Below are 21333 nucleotides of genomic sequence, written 5' to 3' on the forward strand. Positions count from 1 at the left end.
GATCGGCATTGTATTAATCATTGCTTATTCCCTTGTTAAAAGTGAATTTAATTTAATTTTCTCTTCTTTTTGTTTAGTCGTGCCGAATGCGCTGATTTAATCGATATTTTTCTGATTTATGCCATCTTCATGGTATACGTAGTTGCATGTGTTTTACTTTTGAGAATTCTAGGTCCTTCAGTTTGTGTAACTGTGACACAAATACAAACACACACACACACACAAGCAGCTTCTTAGCAGGATTTTTTTTTTCCTGTAGCAAAAATAGATAGGTATAGAACCCTCGTGGTAATTATGTATTCTTCATATAAGACATCTTATACTTTTCACAGTTTTCCCATTTTTTCATAATATGGAGGTCCCTTGCGATAAATACGATGAAATAGATTCCTACTAAGAAACGGGCTAATTAAAGCTATATACATATTTGTGTGTGTGTGTGTGTGTGTGTGTGTGAATCCATGTATATCAACAGCTGCTAAGTGAAAACGACTATAAATCCTGAACGTTTGTGTAAATTTTTTGGCGTGGGAAATTGTTAGTTAGAATCAATACACTATGGAATCAGAGGGATACTAAAGGATATCCTAGTATAAAACTGGACTCCAATTAGCCACTAAAAAGTATAAAATTAAGAATTATGATTGCCTTATGTAATCTATCAAATATTTAACAAAAAAATTAAAAAGAATGATTAAGTACCTAATTAAAATCCCTCAATCTTTTAGTGTCATTCCAAATTAGTAAACCTTTTTAAACATTTCCAACAAATGCCAAAACTATTAAAATTGTCACATCCATTAAGCTCCAATTAAATTTTTGTTAAATTAACTAGAGTTTACTTTGTCTCTAACATCAATAGAAGGTCATGGAAGCATGACTTCCACCAAGTAACGGTCGCCATCACCCCTTTCAGGCCATCACCTTCAAACCCAACGCGTGCACAACCACAAACTCCACCCTACAACTCAAGCTACCAACTAAGAAGGTCATGGAGATTGGTGAAATGGTATGGACTGCCATGATACGACCACTACCATTTTCACCGCCCACAAAGAAGAAGTGGAAGCTTTACTAGCGGAAAGTTGGTGAATGAGGAAATCACATGAGTAGAAACATACTCCTTGAAACCCTATCCGAATTCTTAACCCTCTTCTTTGTTGGAAGATTTCTCGATCTTCATTTTTATTTTCCATTTTATTCGTTAATTTGTTTAATTATTTTTATTTTTTCATCTCCATGTCTTTTTTGGAGTTAGGTTTATTATCATTTTAATGTCCAAGTAAGTAAATAAGTGGGACATAAAGCCTAACTCTGACTATGATAGCAGCCATAACAAACAAAATCTCCAATGACCAATATAAGATATAACAAGGCCAATAAAAAATAACCCATAAAAAACGGTAGTACGGAAGCCCACATAATGACGATGATAATAATGGCAATATAAAATTAAGAGGAGAATCCCACCAAATAAGACCATTAAAAGAGGAACCATGATTTGCAAGGGCATCAAAAACTTGATTACCATCTCTGTAAATGTGAGAAGACCAGAAATGCATTTGGAAAATTCTATACAAGCAGTTCCTCTACTCCACTCTGAATTGCCAATGCACCAATTGAGGAGAGTGCAAGAAGTCAAGAACCAAAGCAGGATCAACTTTTCAACCAAATAAAATTTTAATCCCGAACTGAAGCTACTAATAGCTTTAATTACTGTTATTTTCTCTGCTACAACAGAGCTAGGAATCTCGAGATTAGAACAAAAAGTTCCAAAGAACTTACCTTTGAATTCCCGAAACACACCATCATAACAGCACAATTGAAACTACTCTTCCAAGCTCTATCACTATTTAACTTAGCCCAACCATGATTGGGGGAAACGCACCTCTAAAATTATGGGAGCTCGACGAGGCTACATGTAGTACCAAACCTTTTCATCTCATATAAAGGAACATCATTATTCTTATAACCAAACCCTAATTTCTATTTGAATGATGGATCTGGCCAACAATAAGTTTAAAAGCATAAGCAACATTAGTTCCAAGTCCTTCATGCTGAGATTGGTTTCTCAAGTACCCTAATCTATTTTAACTACAATCTACATTTTCTGATGTTTGCATGGGGCCGAAGGCCTAACAAAGAAAACGACTAGCAAAGCCCACACAGTCAACAAAACAACAGCACATGTGCAGCCCAATCAAAACCTTTGCCGACAACAGAGTGTCTTGTAAGAATGTTAATGATAAAGTCTCAAGCGATGGATCAAATTTTGTAAAGACTTATAAAGAGTGGAATCACTTCTTATTTGGCTTTACGATGAAAACTCAATTTCCTCCTGATATCAATGTGCCTTATTGGTTAAGAAGGCTAACTGAGGGGTGTAGTCCGTTAGATATAAAATAACTTGTACGGTACAAGCTATACATGCAACCTTGCGAACGATGAGAAACGATATCATGATGATAACATTGATCAACCAAAGATCAACAACTAGCACAGTGAGTCTGGAGCTGCCTACCTTCTGGTTCATTTTCTTGACACCAAAGAAAAGAGGGAAGATGTTATTAGTATTCTGAAAATGCAAGCTGACATTTTAAAATGTTGGTAACATCATCCTTTTGATTACCGAAAAAAGTACAACACCCTTTTATTATGGTGAGATGTTTGTTTTTGTTTTGTGGGGCAGATTGGCAATCCAAAAACCAATAGAGTTCTCTAGCTACACATTTTTAGAATTAATGTTTCTTAAATAATACTTATATAGTTAATTTGATGACATGTTATGAGAACAAAGATTGCGAATAATATTTAGCTGCTCAATGATGAGTAATAGGTCCTACTCAAAATTGTTCGTTGGCGATTTATAGAACTTTGTATTTTTTTATTAAAATCGTTCGTAATATAAGTCACTCTATAAAGATCATCTTTGTAAAAGACAAATTAAAACTAAGGTAGTTTAGTCGTCGAACTATATAAAACAGATGAATAAAATTGGTAAAAACATTATGAATTGTCAATGTATTTGCTATAGTAGATTGACTAAACTACCTTAGTTTTAATTTATTTTTTGCATGGATTATCTTTATAGAGTGATTCATAATATGAACAGTTCTAATCATAAACACAAAACTTTGAAATTCGAATATGCTTTTTTTTTTTAACAAATGATATTATATACACTATTCATACTCATCTTTAAGTAGTCTTAAAAGGTTGCAACTTGCAATTGAATGATTGGTGCTCCCTACGACTGTTTGTTTAGTTAGGTGGGGGATTGAATTTAGGGTTTATATTATTGTATCTTTGTATATAAAGCCAACAACCCTTTTTGGGGTCACAAGCTTCATCAAAAATTTTTGGACAAAAATACCCCCAAAACAAAAAATTTCAAAAGCAACTCAAAATAATTCACCAAATAATGCAGGGGTATTTTCATCATTTTAACTGTGTTTTTCTAATAATTAATTCTTTTTGTACAATTTTTTTTAATTACTACCTCACAATAGGCTAGTAATAATGTGATTCGATCAGTTTTTCATTAAATATTATTTTCTCTATTTTTAAACATGTTAAAAACATCTTAAGAGGTGTGTAATGTCAGTTATAAAAAAAGTCTGTCTCATGCACATAGTAATATGATTAAACTAGTTGTCAAACGATTGTTTTTTTTTTTTTTTTTTTTTTTTTTTTTGGGACAAACGATATTATCTACACTAAGGGAAGATGGTGGGCTTAGTCTCACAATGGGCTAGCAATAATGTGATTTAATAAGTTGTTTATTAAATATTATTTTCTATATTCTTAATGTAAATTCAATAGAATGTAGATGAAAATTGAAATATTGATTTTATTATGTGAATTCAGCTGTTTTGATTGATTTGTGAGAAGTTTTTTCTAGCATGATTTAAGATTATTCATTTACTTCAAATATTTGACTTTCTTTTTGTCAATTCACGTATATAAATATATTTAAAATTTGTAAGTTGTACGTAATACGCTGTGATTCAAAAAATATTTTCCGCTAGTTGTATGTTAAGGGGATTAGTAGGACCTATCGGGGCATGACATATCTAACTTGTTTCGGTCGAGCACGGACACCACCAAACGTTCTGTGGGCTCCTCTAATGACACCTCTTTATTTGGGAGTTGTTAAATTTCATGTTCAATTTTACACGCTTAAGCACAAAACCATGAGCTTAACACAATCATATAATTAAAACTTCACTTAAAGTTTCATTTGGATCTCTTTCAATTAAATATTAAAACCATAATGTCACTTAGTATTACAGTCTAAGAGTACTTCTCTTCATTTTGGTTCGATTATCGTCAAAAATGAATTTGAACCACATTATTACTAATTTGTTATGAGACCAAGCTTATCTTTCATCTTTTTAATGTAGATAATATCGTTTTAAAAAAAAAAAAAATATTACAACCATAATGCTTCACGTTCTCAAGTATGAACACTTATTTTTGGTAAAAGAGTGAATCCTAAGGCAATGTCATTGTCATGTGTAGTCCAAAAGTTTGATTCATGATATCCAATTTTATGAGCATATCAATTGAATTTGAATACAAAAGAAATATACTTGGAGGTAAACTAAATTGAATTTTCCTTAGGTAGTGTTTATGTTACCCAGACATTAACGCATGATGCGAATGCTAAGACATTGTCCGACCTGTTCTCAAAATCCAAGGGTTAAACCATAAAATAGAAGGTATTAGAGTTTTTCTATACAATAAGAAAAGTTAACTTGTTGAGAATGAGATAAAAAATAACACGTTGAGAATGAGATCAAAAAATAAAAAACACGATTAGTCGGCCATATAAAAATTTGAGTAAACCAGCAACACATAAAAGAATTCTTGTTCACATAAGAAATTTGAAACACTAGACCTCATAAAACATGTTTGTGTTGCATTAGTAAATCACAACATTTTATCTTATCATTCTCATAAATAAGAAAGTTTACTTTCGATAATACTTGATTACTTACTAGTGAGTATTCATTTATTCTTAATTTTAGCTAGTTATATTTTAGGAAGTTTTAATGAAAAACTCGCGGTACTGTTCATTTTAACGAAAAATCATATTTTTACATTAAAAAGTCAATCCTGGTACTATTTACTTTACCCTTTATTTTGTCTTTATCATTAAAACTCAAAGTTTTCAAGTTTTTTTCATTAGTTTTTCTTATATTTTAACACATTTTTTTACTGTTTTACAGACAATTATTTAATTTTTGTTGGACTTTAAAAACCAAGGACCGACATTTTAATTGGGCCAAATCAGAAAATAATTATTAATCTAATCTAAATAATGATTAACAATCTAATCTAATTAATAAAGTGAAATGTAGATAGGGGTTGAAAAACCTTAAACGAGGGTGGTATGCGCAATCACGCACATGACAAATCGAAGTGTTAGACATAAGAACAAAGGCCCACGGGCGTACCTATTCAATTTCCAGTTTCTCTGACAAAAAAGCTCAATCTTCTACCCAAATCCAAACCCTTTTCGCAGGTCCGTTGCTCTTCCAGTTTAACCACTTGGGTTTTCCCAAATTCCATCACTTTACCGAGAAAGTTCAATTTTTGGAGCGAAAGAACTCATTTTCCCGGAAAACCCAGTTTTGCAGAATACTGATGTAACCAGTTCCTTATTTTCTCTTTCAATTTCGTCCGATGACGAGCGTGAACATCAGCCGGGACTCATTGTGTCGACCATTTGAGCGATGCTCCCGTTTCCTTCCCTGTCTCTCCGATCCCGGTGAGTTATTTTTCTTCTTCAAATTTGTAATTTATTTTCAGAAAAATCGGAATAGAAGACAAAAATCTGACTGTTTCGGTTCAGCTACTTAGTTTTGTAATCTGAATTGAGTCCAGGATTTTGCCCTTTTATTATTGTTATAGAGCTTGACTTTTTGTTGATTCAAAAAGATTGTGTTTTTATGTTTTGGGTACTTGAATTTCAGCTCTGAGGTCTGCTTTGGGATTAAAAGTTGCATTGGTGATGCTACATCTAATATACCCCGGCTTAATTTTTCTGTTTAATGGAGGTTTGATTGAGAAAACTAAAAAGGAACCATGGTATGCTAATGCTTCTCTACTTTTATTAATTGCATTTCATTTGTGGTGAAAATCCTAATACATATTGATTAACAAGAGTTTTAGATCGTTTGCGCAAACGGGTTACTTTAGAACTTTTAAATATATAGGCCGTTTGTAGTGTTGTAGTTGCATAATGTCAATTTTCAGTTTAAGATCACGAAGTGAATTGAACCTCGATACGTATGCAAGGATGGGTGTCAATTGATAAGGCGGTGCCTATTGTTAAGTAACGTGTGCATTCGCATTGGGGGTGAAGCTTTACAAGTGAGTTATCACATTCTGTCTGAACTAGTGGTGGGACTTATGGAATGTCAGGATCAGTGATCTTATATATGGGCACAAATGGCGGAGTCACCCTATTGAAGTGATCTATTTCTTGCTTACCCCTAACCCTACTCCTTACTTTGTCTTTTTTTTTTTTTTTTGCTCCTTTTCAGGTATATTGCTATATATTTGACTCTCTATGTTGTGACATTGATTCAATACTTTGTTACCTCTGGTTCTTCTCCTGGGTAAATGTCAATCTATGCTGCCTTCAAATTATATTTGTTTAAATATGATTTGCAAGTTTGATGCTTGTAATCTGATTTCTTTAAAACTTGATGCTTGAATTCTGCAAAACCGAGCACAGTGGCGTTCTAGGATTCATACCGCCGGCCCTACTTAGTGGGATAAGGCTTTGATGTTGTTGTTGATGCTTGAATTACAATTCCAGCTACCTTTGACTTATTAATTTTTTGTATTTACCTTTTAGGTTTGTCGTGGATGCAATGAGGACTGTCAATGAGTCAAATACAATATTCAGAAAAGCATCAGGAATCTCAAAGTAAGCGTTACTTTCCTTTGATTCCTTTTGTTTTTTGGTTTTCTAATTTTATTTCTTTGTTCATATGATAAAGGTTATAGGCATAGATCTTACAATTCCGTGGTGAACTAATTCTCTGATGTCATCTTGCTGTAACGTTTAAGCAAAGACAGCCTGCTCCAAGCAAAACTGGCAGTGTGGTTGTGACAGTGGAACGGAATCAGTTGGGAAGAAGTCTTCTGGGAAATAATGCAACATCTTGGACCAAACTTGTGATGGACTTGTATCCGCCTGGAACGTCTGTTAGGTATGCAATTACTTTTAAGCTATCAGAGCAGTATCATTTTATTGTACATTTCAAAGTGATGATTTGGTGTTTGCACATTATTCTGTGTGTTTCATCTTAACTGTGTTTGTTTCAACATAAAATAGGTAGGGAAAATGGAGTTAAACTTGTGTTAATGCAACCAATTCCTTTTAAATACAAGATTGAATGAAAAAGATGAGTAAAAGAGCTAGATAAGTCATGGTATTTCACATATATATATTTGCTGACTGCCTCCTTTTGGTTATTGCAGAAGTTTGACTTGCTCGTACTGTAATGTTGAGCAGGTAGTACCCTCTCAATTTTACATATTCATCTTGTATGATACTTATGGTTGTTTATATCTCTTGCCAACATATTTTGAATAAGGAACAAAACTTTATAAAGGATGGAATATTCAGAAGGAAACATGAAGATGTCCATCTTAGGAAAGAGGCGAACAATAATAAAAGATTTCTCCTATTATAGTTGCTTCTGTACTTTCAGTGTTATAAGAGTGACTGAGTAAATAGTTCTAGTTAAGCACCTCGGCCTGGAAACCTCTGTACTTAAATGCCTTTGTTGATAGACTAGGTGAATTCCTGACAATCTTCCATCCTAAAGTGAAAACTAGAGAAAGATTCTGTGGACTCCTCACGTGTCATTAACACCATGATTTCCCACCTTTCTCATCAAACAAGGTTCTTGAAAAACTTCATCTGATTCACATTAGGACCTTGGGAGTTGGGACAAATGAATTTCCTCAGAAGAGACCTTAGAGCATTCAAATTTATACGGTGCTTGCTAAACAAGATTCTAGCCACAATCTTCTAGATGTCCACTCCCCCTATTTTTCAGGTTATGCTTCACGATTCTTAGTGTATAAAATCGCCCATGCATAAATTTACTGGGAAATGAACCTATCGTGTATCTTGTTGCTGTTACTCTGTTGATTTCTTACTTACCTATAATGCAAATTTATATTTTCTTTTGAATTGTATGCAGCCCCCGAGATCAAAGCACTGTCATGATTGTGACAAATGTGTTCTTCAGTTCGATCATCATTGTGTTTGGCTCGGAACATGCATTGGTGTGGGTAATCATTGTAAATTTTGGTAAGTGTGATTTTGCACTAACATAAAGTTGGGTATAATTAATTTGCATCTTTAAAGTTTGTCTATGACTATTAGACAGAAGGTATTCCATGTTCTGTTTGTTGTGTGATAAGCTGAGACGAGTACCAGTTGTTGAATTTAGAATTGCACATTTTCTTATAATGTTATTATGATTTGTAGCTTTCTCCAAAGAATGCTTATTGGGTTTTCAAGTAAAAAAGTAATATTATATCTTAACTGAGTCATGTTAATATGTTATTTTGAATTGGATTCGCCTTCAAAGAATTATATTCTAATTTTGGTTAAACTATTCTTCTTGTCAATGGTTCAAAAACCTTATGAAACTGTATAGTCTTGTTGCTATTACTAGGATTGGCAATCAGTATATTTTAGTACTGCGTGTAAAAAGCCCTGTTCAAGAACTTCTGTCTTTTGGGCTAATGTTGTAGGTGGTACATTTGTGAAGAGACAGCACTGTGCCTGTGGACCGCAGTCCTATACATCACATACCTGAAGGCTAATATATCAGTCGCTTGGTATGATATTTTTTGTGAGGTTCTTATTTCGTTGGAACAATTTAGGTTCTGCCCTTAACATTGTGATAGTAATGTCATTATATTTTGTTATATAATACTATAGTCCTTATTGTTTTGTGATGAAGTTTATTTTCCCATTTTGGGTTTTCTTTTCTGTTGTAATCGGTGTCCATTATAATTTGGATTCCGAATGTATAATTGTCAGGTGGAAGGATGCAATTGTGATATTGCTGCTGGTTACTTTGTCAATTATCATTATCTTTCTGCTCCTCCTCCTGATATTTCATAGGTAAAGTTTTATGTTTAACATCAGCTTCCGGTTTCTTAGATGCAATGCATTTCTTTCCATGCTATGACAACATGTTTATAATTTCACTTTGGTAGAAGTACCTAATTCTAATGCTTTCACTGATAACTTTGCCATCTGTTCGTGTTATCATGCTGGCATTAGTCGTGTTATTGTAAATTTTTTTTTTTAAAGAATTGGGAGATCCCCTGCTTCGTTCTATCTAACTGAGCACTATCATTATAAAAGTCATTTACCTTAAAAGCATAACTGAAGTGTATCGGTTCAACGTTCATTTTCTTTTTTTCTTTTGCTGCAGTTATCTAGTTCTGACCAATCAGACTACTTATGAGCTTGTAAGACGAAGGCGCATCCCATATTTAAGGTTAGTTTTTTCTTTTCTTTTCTACTATTTAATATTATCTACTATAGATAACTAGTCATAGCATGTTAAAAATATATAGCATCATATTATATATTTTAGTATTTGATTATTAAAGAAAATATATGTGAAAAATATAAATACGGTTAGATATGTTTATACATAGCTACTTTGTGGTTTAAAGTTTTAAATGCATGAACAAGTTGCGTGATGAAAGAAAAAGAATGACTATACAAGGTGTTTCTACAGAACCCCAACTATCATTGTGTTTCAAATTGTTATAAATTAGTTAGTAATGAACTACGAAAGATGAGAGGGAGGGATTTGAGATGACTAGATACAATGTGTTGAGAGGGATTAGCATTCAAGTCATTTGTAAATCGTATGTTGATTGTGTAGTGCATTTCAAATCCCTCTGTCTGAAGTTCTGTAGTTTCTGACTAATTTAGCCTAAATCCCGTGGTACTTGCAAATCCATTATCCAAACATAGGAGAATGGTTACTTGCGTACACTAGGCTAGGAACATTGTGATGAGATGTGAATTAAACTAGTTGACTGTTATGCTCTTAGATTCTCAGTTCTTTTCACTTTGTTTTGATCGACAGAGGAGTACCCGAGAGAGTTTATCCCTTCAGTAAAGGAGCATGCAGAAATTTATACGAGTTTTGCTGCGTTCGAAGCAGTAATTACAGAATGGAACCATTTCCGACAGCACAGCAACTTGAAGAAAAGTCTAGACCTTACACCTGTTGTGATGTTGTAACCTGTCGTTGTTGCTGACATTGTGAGGTTTGTATCATTAATTTGTCATTCGTTTTACGTTAAATTTATAGGGAGCACCAACCGGGGCCATATCTGCGCATCAGCGCATGTATTTTATTTAGATAGCTCCAAAATATGGTGACCGGAAATGGTTAAGTCGGAACTGGTTCAGGGTCTATGGTTTGTACTTTATTTTAGGCTAGATCTTTAGGCTTGTTATGAAGTGGGTTTTGATCGTATTGTTTTTTGCTGGATAAGAGATTCCGAATTATTTGTGCCAGTTTATATACGCAGCTGAACTCTTCCCATAAGTAACCGAATTCATTCCCTCCTACAGTAGCCCTGCAATATTTTCACATTGTTCAAACGTAGTTTAAAGGTATATAAATGTAATTTGTGTAATGCGTTGAACAATGAGAACTGTAAAGAATATTATTTGGCTCCTTACATCTAAATGATGAAACGAGTCATTTCTTATTTACAAATCGTAGTTTGACGTGTATGAAAACGCAGCTCATTGAACTAAGAAAAGAAATTTTTTTGTATGCATGTCAAACTACGATTTGTGAGCAAGAAGAAATAACTTGTGTATTAACTAGCAAACTAGGTTTCCACGTGCATTTTACGGTATGTTTGCAATAAGAATCATCAAAAGTCAGGGCGTTCGCAAGGAGAAAAATTGGTGTTGGAGTGTCTTGATTGTGTCGTTCGCATAGCACATTCTACCAAAGTGTGAAACTCATTGTATTTTTATCCTAGTCCTCCCTGCACAATATCATCCAGGTGAGAATCCCTACTAAATATTTTCTTGTTCTTAATTTTACTTTTAATGGTTGGTGTGAAAACTATACGTAAATTAAATCCACCTACCATTTCCCTACGGATCGTTTTCCGAGTAGTTGCGTAGTTTCATGCGTCCACACTGGTTGAACCGCTAGTCAAAATTCATCACAGGACAGCATTGACTTTGAGCCACCTTCTGAGACCAATAAGCTGATCTCAGTTGAATAAACTGCCATATTTGGCATGCTGACAAGTTGCAGTTGTTGCCCTTGTGACTCTGCAGCCATGTTTGAGTATCATGAAGCCTGCTTTTTGGGTAGGATGTTTAGGACCGGAGTTGGATGTCAGCTATGAGGCACTGTGAGACCGCAAATTTAATATTGAAATGAATGATTGGATTGGTAGGCAAGAAACACGTTGGTCCAGAGACTTCTAACCTATTAAAATTTGATGGTTCTAGTTAAATATGTTACTGATTTGTAGTTAAGGGGGAACTGCTTGTACGTAAAGAGCTAAACGGTGTAATTGAATAATAATAAAACTAGCATGGTCTACAATAGACCAGTGTAGGGTTACAATTAGGCTATCCCACCTAACTAATTAACTTAATGGGATTTGATTTTATAATTAGAGTGGCAGCCTAGAGGAAGGGTGGTCCATAGGACCATAGTTGATGTAAACATGTGTTTGGTTATTAGCTAAAATAGTTTTTGAGATTTGTATTTCTTCAAAATCTTTAATAATGAAAATCGATAGAAGTGGTCTTTGAGTTTGTCAACCTTAAATTATTTGGTCATTTCGTGAAAATTCTGTCAATATCCTCGTTAAATTATCACGTGAGCTACACATGACCACCTTTTTAAGGATATTTCGTCAAATCAACACCTTCACTTAACGAATATATTGATAGATTTTTTCACAAAATACCAAAATGAGGTTATCCAATCTCAGAAACCACTTTCTTGATTTTCATTGTCAAAGATCAAAATGAAAAGTTATGCATCTCAAAGACCAGTCATGTTTCTAAATTCAAAAAATGAAAAGAGAAATCCAATCTTTAGAATTTTACTTGAGTATTACACACACCTAAAGATTCTATAATATCAATTACAACATTTCCATGCCCAAAGAAAAAACCAAAAATATATGATTGGGTGATCTTTCCCTTGATACTCAATAGCAAACTACAACTGTGAATATTTTTTTTCTTTCACTAAGCAATAAGACAAATTAATGTGCAAATCCACCCTTCTGTTTTACTCTCCACAAATCCCCCTTTCAAATCCTCCCCTCAAATCCTCCTTTTGTTGGTAATAACTTTTGCCTTATTAGTGAGGCTTGAAGAATTGGACTTCAATCCCAGTTTGAATCACAACATATATTCCAGCTGCAATCAAAACCAAACTCAAAGCGATCCCCAAAATCCCCAGAGACCAATTTAGCCACCACATAGGACTATACTTCTTAGGCTTGTTAATCTTGATCCACATGAAACAAGGGTATGCCAAAGTCACAGGCAGTGATATGCCTCCAACCAAACCAGCCACACTTCCCAAAAATGGAATTGCCACGGCGACGAAGAAGACACCGAACCCAAACATTGCCCTAGCAATGCACCTCAGCCACCATGGAAGTGGAGCTTTCTTTCTGCTTGTGTATTGGGACTCCATGTGGTCAAACATTGGCATGCCGTAGATTTGGAACGAGCACAGTGCATTCACCACCACAAACAAGCTTATGAACGCTAGTACGGATTGTGACACATCTTGTGAATGGAACTGGAACACAGCTGGAAGCATTCCTCCATTTGCTGGTATCTGTTAAAAAAAGAGCAAAACAGAATATTAAAATCTTTGAGTTAAATCTATAGTTCATGTTTAAACATTTGTTGATTATGATCAGGACAAATTTTCCATGTGTAGGACGTCCGAAAGAAAGGATATGTTTGAATGCATGTTCTTTGATAAAGAACGGACGTCCTGTACAGAAAAGAACTAAGGATTAAGGTGCTTACCAAGTGACCATAAGCCCAGTACCCTCCAATTGCAAGGGGAAACAAGCATGCAGCAATGATTGAATAGGACACCTTCACACCTCTCCACATGGGCACATGTGAGGGATGTTTCTCACTAGAAGGCATGGTGGCCTGCAGCACAAAAACATTGAATTCAGAAAGCTAAGTCTATGATTTGAATATTCCAACTTAAAGTTATTCAACCTAGGTGATGGGGATGATCATGATAAGTTAAGAGTTGAGGACCCCCACACTTATATTTAAATTTTTCTTTTTGATTTGATGCACAAACTATCATTGTAAAGGCAAAAGAATCCTTAAAGATCAAGCCTTTAAGGGGAAAAAAAAAAAAAAAAAGTATGAATTTGCACAATTTTAATTATATAAAGATAAAGATTCATGATTGGTCATGGTTGGTTTTAATTAAATATTTAACTGGGAAAACTAAAACTATTCCAATTGTTAGAACAGTTGTACTACATCTGCATGCATCTACGCATTCTCTTAAATTTTTTTTTTTCATTGACAGTTGGATTCTTATTAATATGAAGATGTTCAAGTTGGTCAAAACTGTCACTTTCCATGTATAAAAGCAATAACATGCATCGACTTGTAGTGCACATTTAATAATTTAATTAGTTAGGCATCAGTCTCTGACTTCAAAAACCCTGAAAAATATATGCCTTGACCAATTTTGCAGGTTCTCACTGGCCAAAGCATTGGGAGTTGAAAGAACCAACTCATATGAATCTATAAAAATAATTCAATTAAAATTTAGTGATTAATTAAGATGAAAATTATCAATTACCTGAATCTCAAGGATGAGATTGTGACCTCTGAAGGCAAAAGCAATGATCCCAAGGGCATTGAGCACACTAAACACCCTATCCACATCATTCGGAGCTCTAATGGGATCGTATGAAACTCCAGGAAGCCTGCCTTTTGATACAGAAACCACCCAAATCGCTGTGCAGTACCCAACTGCAGTGATAGCTCCAATCAGTGAAACTCCAGCTATGGAGTTCAAGTTTGGCAGGAGAGATAGCAGCACAGCAGCACATGTGAACACCAAGTACCATTCCACTGTTGTCAATGGCTTAGAAGTGCATGCGGCCCCACATAAAGTTTGGAAGAAGAGCTTGGAAGTGCCTCCACCAATCACTATCAAGGCCACGCAGGTGCCTCCAGATAGATACATGATCGGAAACATCCCTAGCCAATTTGCAATTTTGTCACCTGCAACATTTTGTATAAATAAACAGTCACTCTAATGGTGCAGAAAGTTGAATTTGAAAAACGTTGATGGACTTGGGGGAAATCTTATAAAGTTTGATTGGAATCGTACCATAGGTGAGACTAAAGAGCTGCATGTATCTGCTGTAACGTACTCCAGTTTCTACATTCTCGTGGAGATGAACCAGTATCCATAGGGTGTAACTTTGCCATATGAATGCTAGAGTCAAACATATTATACCCCAAGACCTGCAAATCAATCACAAAGAGGGAAAAAAAACTATGAGAAACCATAATTAGAAAATTAATAGCTCCGGAAAAGACAGTTTGACATGTTACGTTCCCAATTACATAGAGTCTAGATTGACAATTTGACAACATCAGAAGTTTGCAAAACGAATACTAATTTTGGGTTTTTGTAGAGGGTTACCAGCCAAGAATTGTGAAAGCAACAGGAAGCACCAAAGCTTGGATACCAATCCCAGAACAAAGAGTGTGGAAGGCAGCATAGTACTGGTTGCCATTTCTAGACTCAGTGATGGGAAGCCAAGCATCCTGAGGATCAAGCCTAGTCATCTTTAAAGCCTTCCTGACTGGGCTACCAATGGGAGTCATGAATGGAGTCAAAGACATCCTTGGAGTCCTTATACCAGCTGGGGTTCTTGAGCCCTTGGGGGTCTTGCTGGCCGGCACAACGGCTCCTCCCGCAGCTGGTTGATCTGAGACTCCATCAAGAAGCGGTGACCTAGACAAAGACGGTGAGTTGTACTGCGAAGGCGGGCAAGACACCGCAGGCTGTGGTGCCACCGGAGGCTTTGGATCCCCAGCTGCCGGCCTCGGTGTAATAGGAGCTGAGCTAATCTCGTTTGCTTCTCTACTCATTTTTGATATTTTGCTTTCCCCTATATTTTACTTGCTCCTTGCACTCTATTTAGCTCCCTCCGTGGCTTGGAGAGAAAACGTAGATAGCAAAATATATATATAGGGATATAGGGAAGGGAAAGTTATGCAAATAGTGTAAAAGATGGAAGTCGGTACGTACAAGGAAAGAGCCGGTGGGTCTTGTTTGTGAAACTGCTGTGGAGTCTGTATTCTTTGGTTCGTTTCAGACAGCTTTGTATGACCTTAAGAATGTGAGTTAGTTGGAAAATAATTAAAGCAATTGTTTGACGGGGCAATATTGGCTGCTTATTTTTCTTGCTTTATGCATTTGAATTGTTTGACATATATAATATAACGTAGGATTTAGAGCTCCATGTTAATTTTACAGTATGGGAGAATGACTTGGTCAACGTATTCCTCCTCAGGAAATAGTGGGAAAGAGGCCAAAAGGGCTATTAAATGTAATTTGTGGAGAACTTAGGGTATTTTTTAATATTATTTGTCCCATTTTAGCATGCGGATATTTTCGAAAAGGAAAATTAAAAATTTAAAAAAACAAAGTTGGTTTCAAAGATAAACACATTGGTCAATATTAGTGTTCTTTTGGAATCGTGGATTTGTACTTTCTTAGACCCCTCAAAACATGAAGGTAGCAAAAAAGTCTCCTGCTGGTCACCTTCTTGGCTTAAATAGCCATCAGCGATTCAAAAAAGAGATCCTTAGTTTCATTACTAGAGCGACTCAATTGAAAATCGCCTCTAATGTTATTTTAAAATGCTACATGATGATGCTAACATATATTTGGCATACTTTACTCCAAAAACGGAATGTGCATGCATGACTGTTTTTTTCTTGTTGACATACATGGACCTTGTGCAGATTAAATTATCATGTTATGTTTTGATTGGCTATTAATTCGTAAGACATGTTTGTTTAATAGAAATGAGAGATAAGTTAGAAATAGAGGAAGTAAGGAAATGAAGTGGGATCAACTAGCTATATCCCCTCTATAGTTGGTTTGATTTCATATGTGTTAGTAAACATAAAGGAAGATTAAATAGTGAAATAATTTTTAGTAAATGCAAGGCACTAAAGAATAAAAATGATTCCAATCCCTATTCATGTGAGGTCAAAATTAACACAAAAAATTTGATTTCCAAGGTTTGGGGTTTGAGATTTAGCAGATTCCATAGAATTTTCGTTTTATGTTTATCTTGAAGTTCCAGTTAGGGAGATACCTATATGCGAATTCACTATGTACACATGACTAATAACTAAATATATTAGGTTAAAATGGACGAGCGCTTCAACGTCTCCATCCCAGAAATATCTTATGAACATGATATGGTATATATGACTGGATTGAGGGAGTATGTGATTAATTGGCATAGAAATATCTCATAGTTAAATCTCAGTGCATCTAAACACAAACTATATTCCCAGGAGAAAGATGCATGGCTGCTGCGATGAGACTTACCAATGGCAAGTGTTGAATTTTAGATCAAGTGTGCACTTCACAAACTTTTTCGACATAATTTGCAGAGGTAAAAAAGTAGTGTTGGTATCATCGACCATCTTTCCCCTTGATTCAAACTTTTGAAGTTCTAGAATTAGTACACCGGTCATCATTGCCACCTAAGTCAAAACAGTGCAGCTAACATCCAAGTCTAGTTTGAAAGTGTTTTTCTCTTCTATGTATTATCCTAAACATAAATATATAGGAAAACTAATGAAAATAGTTTTAAAATTTTGAGTTTTAATGATAAAGACAAAATAAAGGGTAAAGTGAATAGTATCAGTATTGATTTTTTAGTGTAAAAATATGATTTTTCGTTAAAATAAACAGTACCGTGAGCTTTTCATTAAAACTCTCGTATACATGGCATCAATGAACAACAAAAAGAAATTAATAAATAGTCGTAACTTGGTCTTACGATATGTCAGTTCAACTTTGCACACTAATTTCATTGGAGTGGAATTTAGCCGGTGTGCATTTAATGGGAAAATGAAATGCAATTTTGAGATGAAAATTATTCTTACAACTTTTTTATATTTTCGGTAGATGTAATAAAAGTTTTACTCTAATGATAGGGATGTAAATTTAAGACTCCATTTAATTTTTCTCTCTTGAGTAGTGATACTTATCACCAAAAGATGTAAATTATGTTTTTATTGTTTTATTTACATCTTTTGAAGAAAATGTATAATTTACATTCTGCTATTAGAAAATTTTCCAACAAAGAAAATATGTAAAATTCCCATTTTAAGGCATTTTACATCTCCCATATAATCGCTTGATGATTTCCAAATGAAACTATCAAAGAAAAAGTGTCTATTTTCTTGACATTAATACGTTAAATCACGTGATGAGAGAATTGAAAGAGATATATATCTCATTACATGATAGATATTTCTTCTATATCTTTATGCGATGATTTCATTATAACTCTAATAACATTTTATCCCAAAATAATTGCTTCACCAATAGTCTCTTTCACTCTCCTTCATCTGTCCCATTATTAGCCTAAGATGCGTAACCACCACGACAAATCATTCTCGTCTCTTAGCTGGCATAAAAGTCTCTTATTTTTTCAAGCCAAATTGTATCTACCCAGTATATTTATTGGTTCAATTAGTTAATACTTGATTAGTTTTCAGATTTCCCTCCTTTATAATCTTACTTCATCATCTGACATCAGAACTAGAGAAAATTTCTCATGAACATGATTGTAAATCGGGAAAAAACATTCAAATAGTTAACTCAAGTATCGGTGGGAGACAGTTAAAAAAGAAGTTAAAAATCGTCTTGTCACACATACATTTTTGTGTTCTGACATTGACACAGCAACAATAATCCAACAAGATCAGTTTACCCAACAACATCAGTTTAATTACTTGGATAAGATAATTCGATTTGCGCTTCCTTCCTCTCAAAGTTTGATTTGGTTTGGTTGGATGGATAAGAGACTAAGTGGTCGGAAAAGTTTACTTTCATCCTATCATCGTAGACGAGGATGTGTTGTTTTCGACCCATGTGATCAAACTTGTTGACCCATCAAAAGGACCAGGCAACTTATTGACAATCCCAAAGAGCAACTCAACAATTGAGTGGCAACATACATAAGGAAAAACACTAGTGTTGTGTTTTTGAGATGAATTTTTAAGTCTCAAGATATGGGGAGTAGGTAAATCATTACAAAAAAAAAACGAAGTAAGAAATGGACGATAAAATGTTTTATTTTTATTTTTAGAGAAGTATGATATTTATTGATATAAGATAAAAACGTACAAAGCAGATGATAGTGTGCTTAAATGGGCCTTGATAAAAACCTTGCCGAGGCTTTCAACCCGATCGAAAAGAAAAAGAGCATCCCGCATGAACAACTAACTTTACCTATCCTCACACCAAGAGAGAAAACAAGCAAAATTATAAAGAGTTGTCTTCCGTAAGAGTATCCAACAATAGCTAAAAGAGATTAAAAATGCACTCCATAAACTTTACCAAAATATGCGGGAGAGATTTGAAATCATTACTTTGACCAGATTAGCAATTCGGATTTGATTTCTAATCATTTTAGTCGATTTCCCTAATTAATATCATAGGTACATGACATATTAGCCATATCATTTACTTATAACACATGAATTAGAAACAACACGTAACAGAATGACAGTTGCACTCATAAATTTCTCATATCGCACCTCCTGGAGTAAAAGTATAGAAAAATTCACAAAATGGTCATTTTCAAAATTCCAATTGTTGATTGATTTGTTGACATATCGTGGTTATTTAATCATTCTCTCGTGAATATGTTAAATTTGGTGGACGGAAACAATCTCACAGGGCCAACTAAAAGAAATGGGCTTATTTCAATAAACTCTTTCAGCCCAACATAAATGCGCTGGGCCTAGGTGAACACAAACAAATCTGAAGATCGATCCTTTAAAACGAAGCAACAACCAAAAACCCTACTTCTCACAGCACTCGTCTCTTAACCGCCGCGCCGTTTACCTGTCCTCCCGATCTTCTCTGCAACTACACCACTCTGCGGCCATGGGTGAGCTCAGTTCATCTCTTTCGGCCCCGTTTCTCACCCTTTAGGTCTCATTTACTTCACCTTTTTATCTTCCATTTTTTTGTTTATTAATGTGTGTATTTGTCAAAATCTTCAGGAAAGGTCCACGGTTCTTTGGCTCGTGCCGGTAAGGTGAGAGGCCAAACTCCCAAAGTGGCCAAGCAGGACAAGAAGAAGAAGCCTCGCGGCCGCGCCCACAAGCGCCTGCAATACAACCGCCGATTCGTCACCGCTGGTAATACCACCGTTTCCCTTCCAATATTCCAGCTTTATTATCCTCCTGAAATCAATTTTGTATAACAAGTCGAGTTAATATTTTGTGAAATTAAACCATTTAATGAAAAGGGCAATTGGGAATTTATGTTTTATGAGAAGCCAATGTTTTGTTAATTTTGATTAAATCATTGTGTGTGTTGTTTGATCGTTGCAGTGGTTGGCTTCGGAAAGAAGAGGGGACCCAACTCGTCTGAGAAGTAGGGCAAAGATTCAAGCTTTGAAAAGATGACAATGTCTTCGTAGATTAAGAAACAAAAGGCTTTATTTTTGTTTAGTTGTATTTGGAAGTGTTGGATTATGTTGGAGGTTATATTTGAATCAGCAGTGATGTGATGTTGCTTCTGGGTTGTTCTCAAATTATTGTTCGTTTTGTTGTTGATTCTGTTCTGCGTTTTCTTTTCCGGGTAAATTTCTGCAAGCTAGAACTGCATAAAAACGCAAACAAAAAAAATTGTAATTTGGATTTGATTTATGGTAATGGGGCAAGCAAACGACGTTTTAGAGCAAAGTTTAATCATACACGTGTCTAAATAGAGGGTATTAAGGCCATTCCCAACCGAAAATGGCTAAACATAGCCTGTCCAGACTAACCGTCTTATAAAAAATTATTTTTAAATGAACCATGCTCATATACCATCTTGGACGGAATGGACCAAACGTAACTCTCTCAATAATTTAGAGTGCTACTAAACTTACTTCATTGTTTTATTTTCTCACCTACTTGAAAATAATAATTTTATTGACAAATTTATCCTTGGGTAAAATGACCTCCCAAGACCTAAAAGTTGGCGATTGCTTTGGCCTTAATGAACATTCCAATAAAATGAAAAATCATTGTCAGGATTTGTATTTGTATCAGTCATTGCAATAGGATTTGGTGATTTTGGTTTTCCCATCCTTGCATTTACTGGTTTTATATTCTTTGGTTGCCAAGGAACCAAAGTGGAGGAAGGCGAACACAATATTGAGTGAGTTGTTAGAATTCTCGTCACGAGCTTTCCACAGAGGATTTCATGGAAGATTTCACAGAAGATTTATATTAAAGTGGATAATGATAGAGATTCTGCACCAGAGCGGTATTGAGGCTTGATGGTATTGCGATGGTTGGCGACCAAGGTGGCGAACTGGGTATCGGTGTGACGTCGTTTTGAGGGTGTTGGTACGTTTGACATTGGGGTGGGGGGGGGGGGGGAGAGAGAGGAGGGGGTGGGCAGGTTTTGGGGTGTCGATGGTGGTTTGGCATGGGTGTAAAGAGATGATGAGAACAAATTCGCATCAACGAGAATAGCACCCATCCTCCATTGTTGTAACTAACTAAGGTCTTAATAATAATTGCTTTTTAAAATTATTTTACTTTTTTTTTTTTTTTAAAATCTAAAAAGAAAATATGTAGGGTTGTTTGGGGAATATTGGTGGGTGTGGAAAGAGTTTGTGTTTTTTCACTTTTTATGGAGGGTGGGAATATAAGGTGGCTGGTAAGATAAGACAATGGGGTGAGTATAATACTACTCATAATTTATTAGTTTTAAATTTAAAGAACTGTTATTAACACTTCAAAAATCTCATTCTAAACTCCTTGCAAGTGTATTTTTCTTTCTAATTATAGAAAGTTTGGAATGCCAAATGAGATTTTTAGAGTGCTAATTATAATTTTGTAAATTTATACTTAAATTTTTTTTTTTTTTTAAACAAACGATATTACCTACATTAAGGGGAGGGGGTGGGCTTAGCCTCACAATGGGTAGTGATAATGTGATTCAAACT

At 34.9% G+C, this 21333-nt stretch overlaps 3 protein-coding genes across 5 annotated transcripts; 2 read left to right on the forward strand and 1 right to left on the reverse strand.

The window, feature by feature from the left end:
• The first annotated feature begins 5359 nt into the window (after positions 1-5359).
• On the forward strand, positions 5360-10616 carry LOC137747586 (protein S-acyltransferase 10). 3 transcript variants are annotated; one of them, XM_068487718.2, is made up of 11 exons: positions 5383-5773; positions 5979-6093; positions 6552-6626; positions 6869-6940; positions 7089-7226; positions 7498-7531; positions 8229-8338; positions 8788-8874; positions 9080-9163; positions 9480-9545; positions 10149-10616. In XM_068487718.2, the coding sequence occupies exons 1-11, from the start codon at positions 5689-5691 to the stop codon at positions 10321-10323; spliced, it is 1041 nt and encodes a 346-aa protein (XP_068343819.2). In that variant the 5' UTR covers positions 5383-5688; the 3' UTR covers positions 10324-10616. The 3 variants fall into 3 exon arrangements, with proteins under 3 accessions (XP_068343820.2, XP_068343819.2, XP_068343821.2); XM_068487719.2 differs by lacking the exon at positions 6552-6626 and having other exon boundaries at positions 5360-5773; XM_068487720.2 differs by lacking the exon at positions 8788-8874 and having other exon boundaries at positions 5466-5773.
• Positions 10617-12125: 1509 nt separating this feature from the next.
• Positions 12126-15616, reverse strand: LOC137747686 (lysine histidine transporter-like 8). The gene is made up of 5 exons (XM_068487841.2): positions 14766-15616; positions 14448-14584; positions 13911-14338; positions 13103-13234; positions 12126-12905 (listed from the first exon to the last, which is right to left on the reverse strand). Exons 1-5 carry the CDS (start codon positions 15215-15217, stop codon positions 12417-12419), a joined length of 1638 nt encoding a protein of 545 aa, XP_068343942.2. The 5' UTR covers positions 15218-15616; the 3' UTR covers positions 12126-12416.
• Positions 15617-19141: 3525 nt separating this feature from the next.
• Positions 19142-19948, forward strand: LOC137748545 (small ribosomal subunit protein eS30z/eS30y/eS30x). The gene is made up of 3 exons (XM_068488713.2): positions 19142-19275; positions 19391-19528; positions 19724-19948. The coding sequence occupies exons 1-3, from the start codon at positions 19272-19274 to the stop codon at positions 19768-19770; spliced, it is 189 nt and encodes a 62-aa protein (XP_068344814.1). The 5' UTR covers positions 19142-19271; the 3' UTR covers positions 19771-19948.
• The last annotated feature ends 1385 nt before the right edge of the window (positions 19949-21333 follow it).

This window comes from Pyrus communis, chromosome 2 (assembly GCF_041283825.1).
Source record: "Pyrus communis isolate YQ-2024b chromosome 2, ASM4128382v1, whole genome shotgun sequence".
In the NCBI taxonomy this organism is placed as follows: domain Eukaryota; kingdom Viridiplantae; phylum Streptophyta; class Magnoliopsida; order Rosales; family Rosaceae; genus Pyrus; species Pyrus communis.

Excerpts from the sequence above, each read along its gene's own strand:
- LOC137747586 (XM_068487718.2), top strand. The coding sequence starts at position 5,689 with ATGACGAGCGTGAACATCAGCCGGGACTCATTGTGTCGACCATTTGAG. Across the intron at positions 6,094-6,551 it reads AAAACTAAAAAGGAACCATG|GTATATTGCTATATATTTGA; the intron begins GTATGCTAATGC and ends GCTCCTTTTCAG. Across the intron at positions 7,227-7,497 it reads CCGCCTGGAACGTCTGTTAG|AAGTTTGACTTGCTCGTACT; the intron begins GTATGCAATTAC and ends TGGTTATTGCAG.
- LOC137747686 (XM_068487841.2), bottom strand. The coding sequence starts at position 15,217 with ATGAGTAGAGAAGCAAACGAGATTAGCTCAGCTCCTATTACACCGAGG. Across the intron at positions 14,339-14,447 it reads GCTCTTTAGTCTCACCTATG|GTGACAAAATTGCAAATTGG; the intron begins GTACGATTCCAA and ends AAAATGTTGCAG. Across the intron at positions 13,235-13,910 it reads ATCTCATCCTTGAGATTCAG|GCCACCATGCCTTCTAGTGA; the intron begins GTAATTGATAAT and ends TTTGTGCTGCAG.
- LOC137748545 (XM_068488713.2), top strand. Across the intron at positions 19,529-19,723 it reads CCGCCGATTCGTCACCGCTG|TGGTTGGCTTCGGAAAGAAG; the intron begins GTAATACCACCG and ends TGATCGTTGCAG.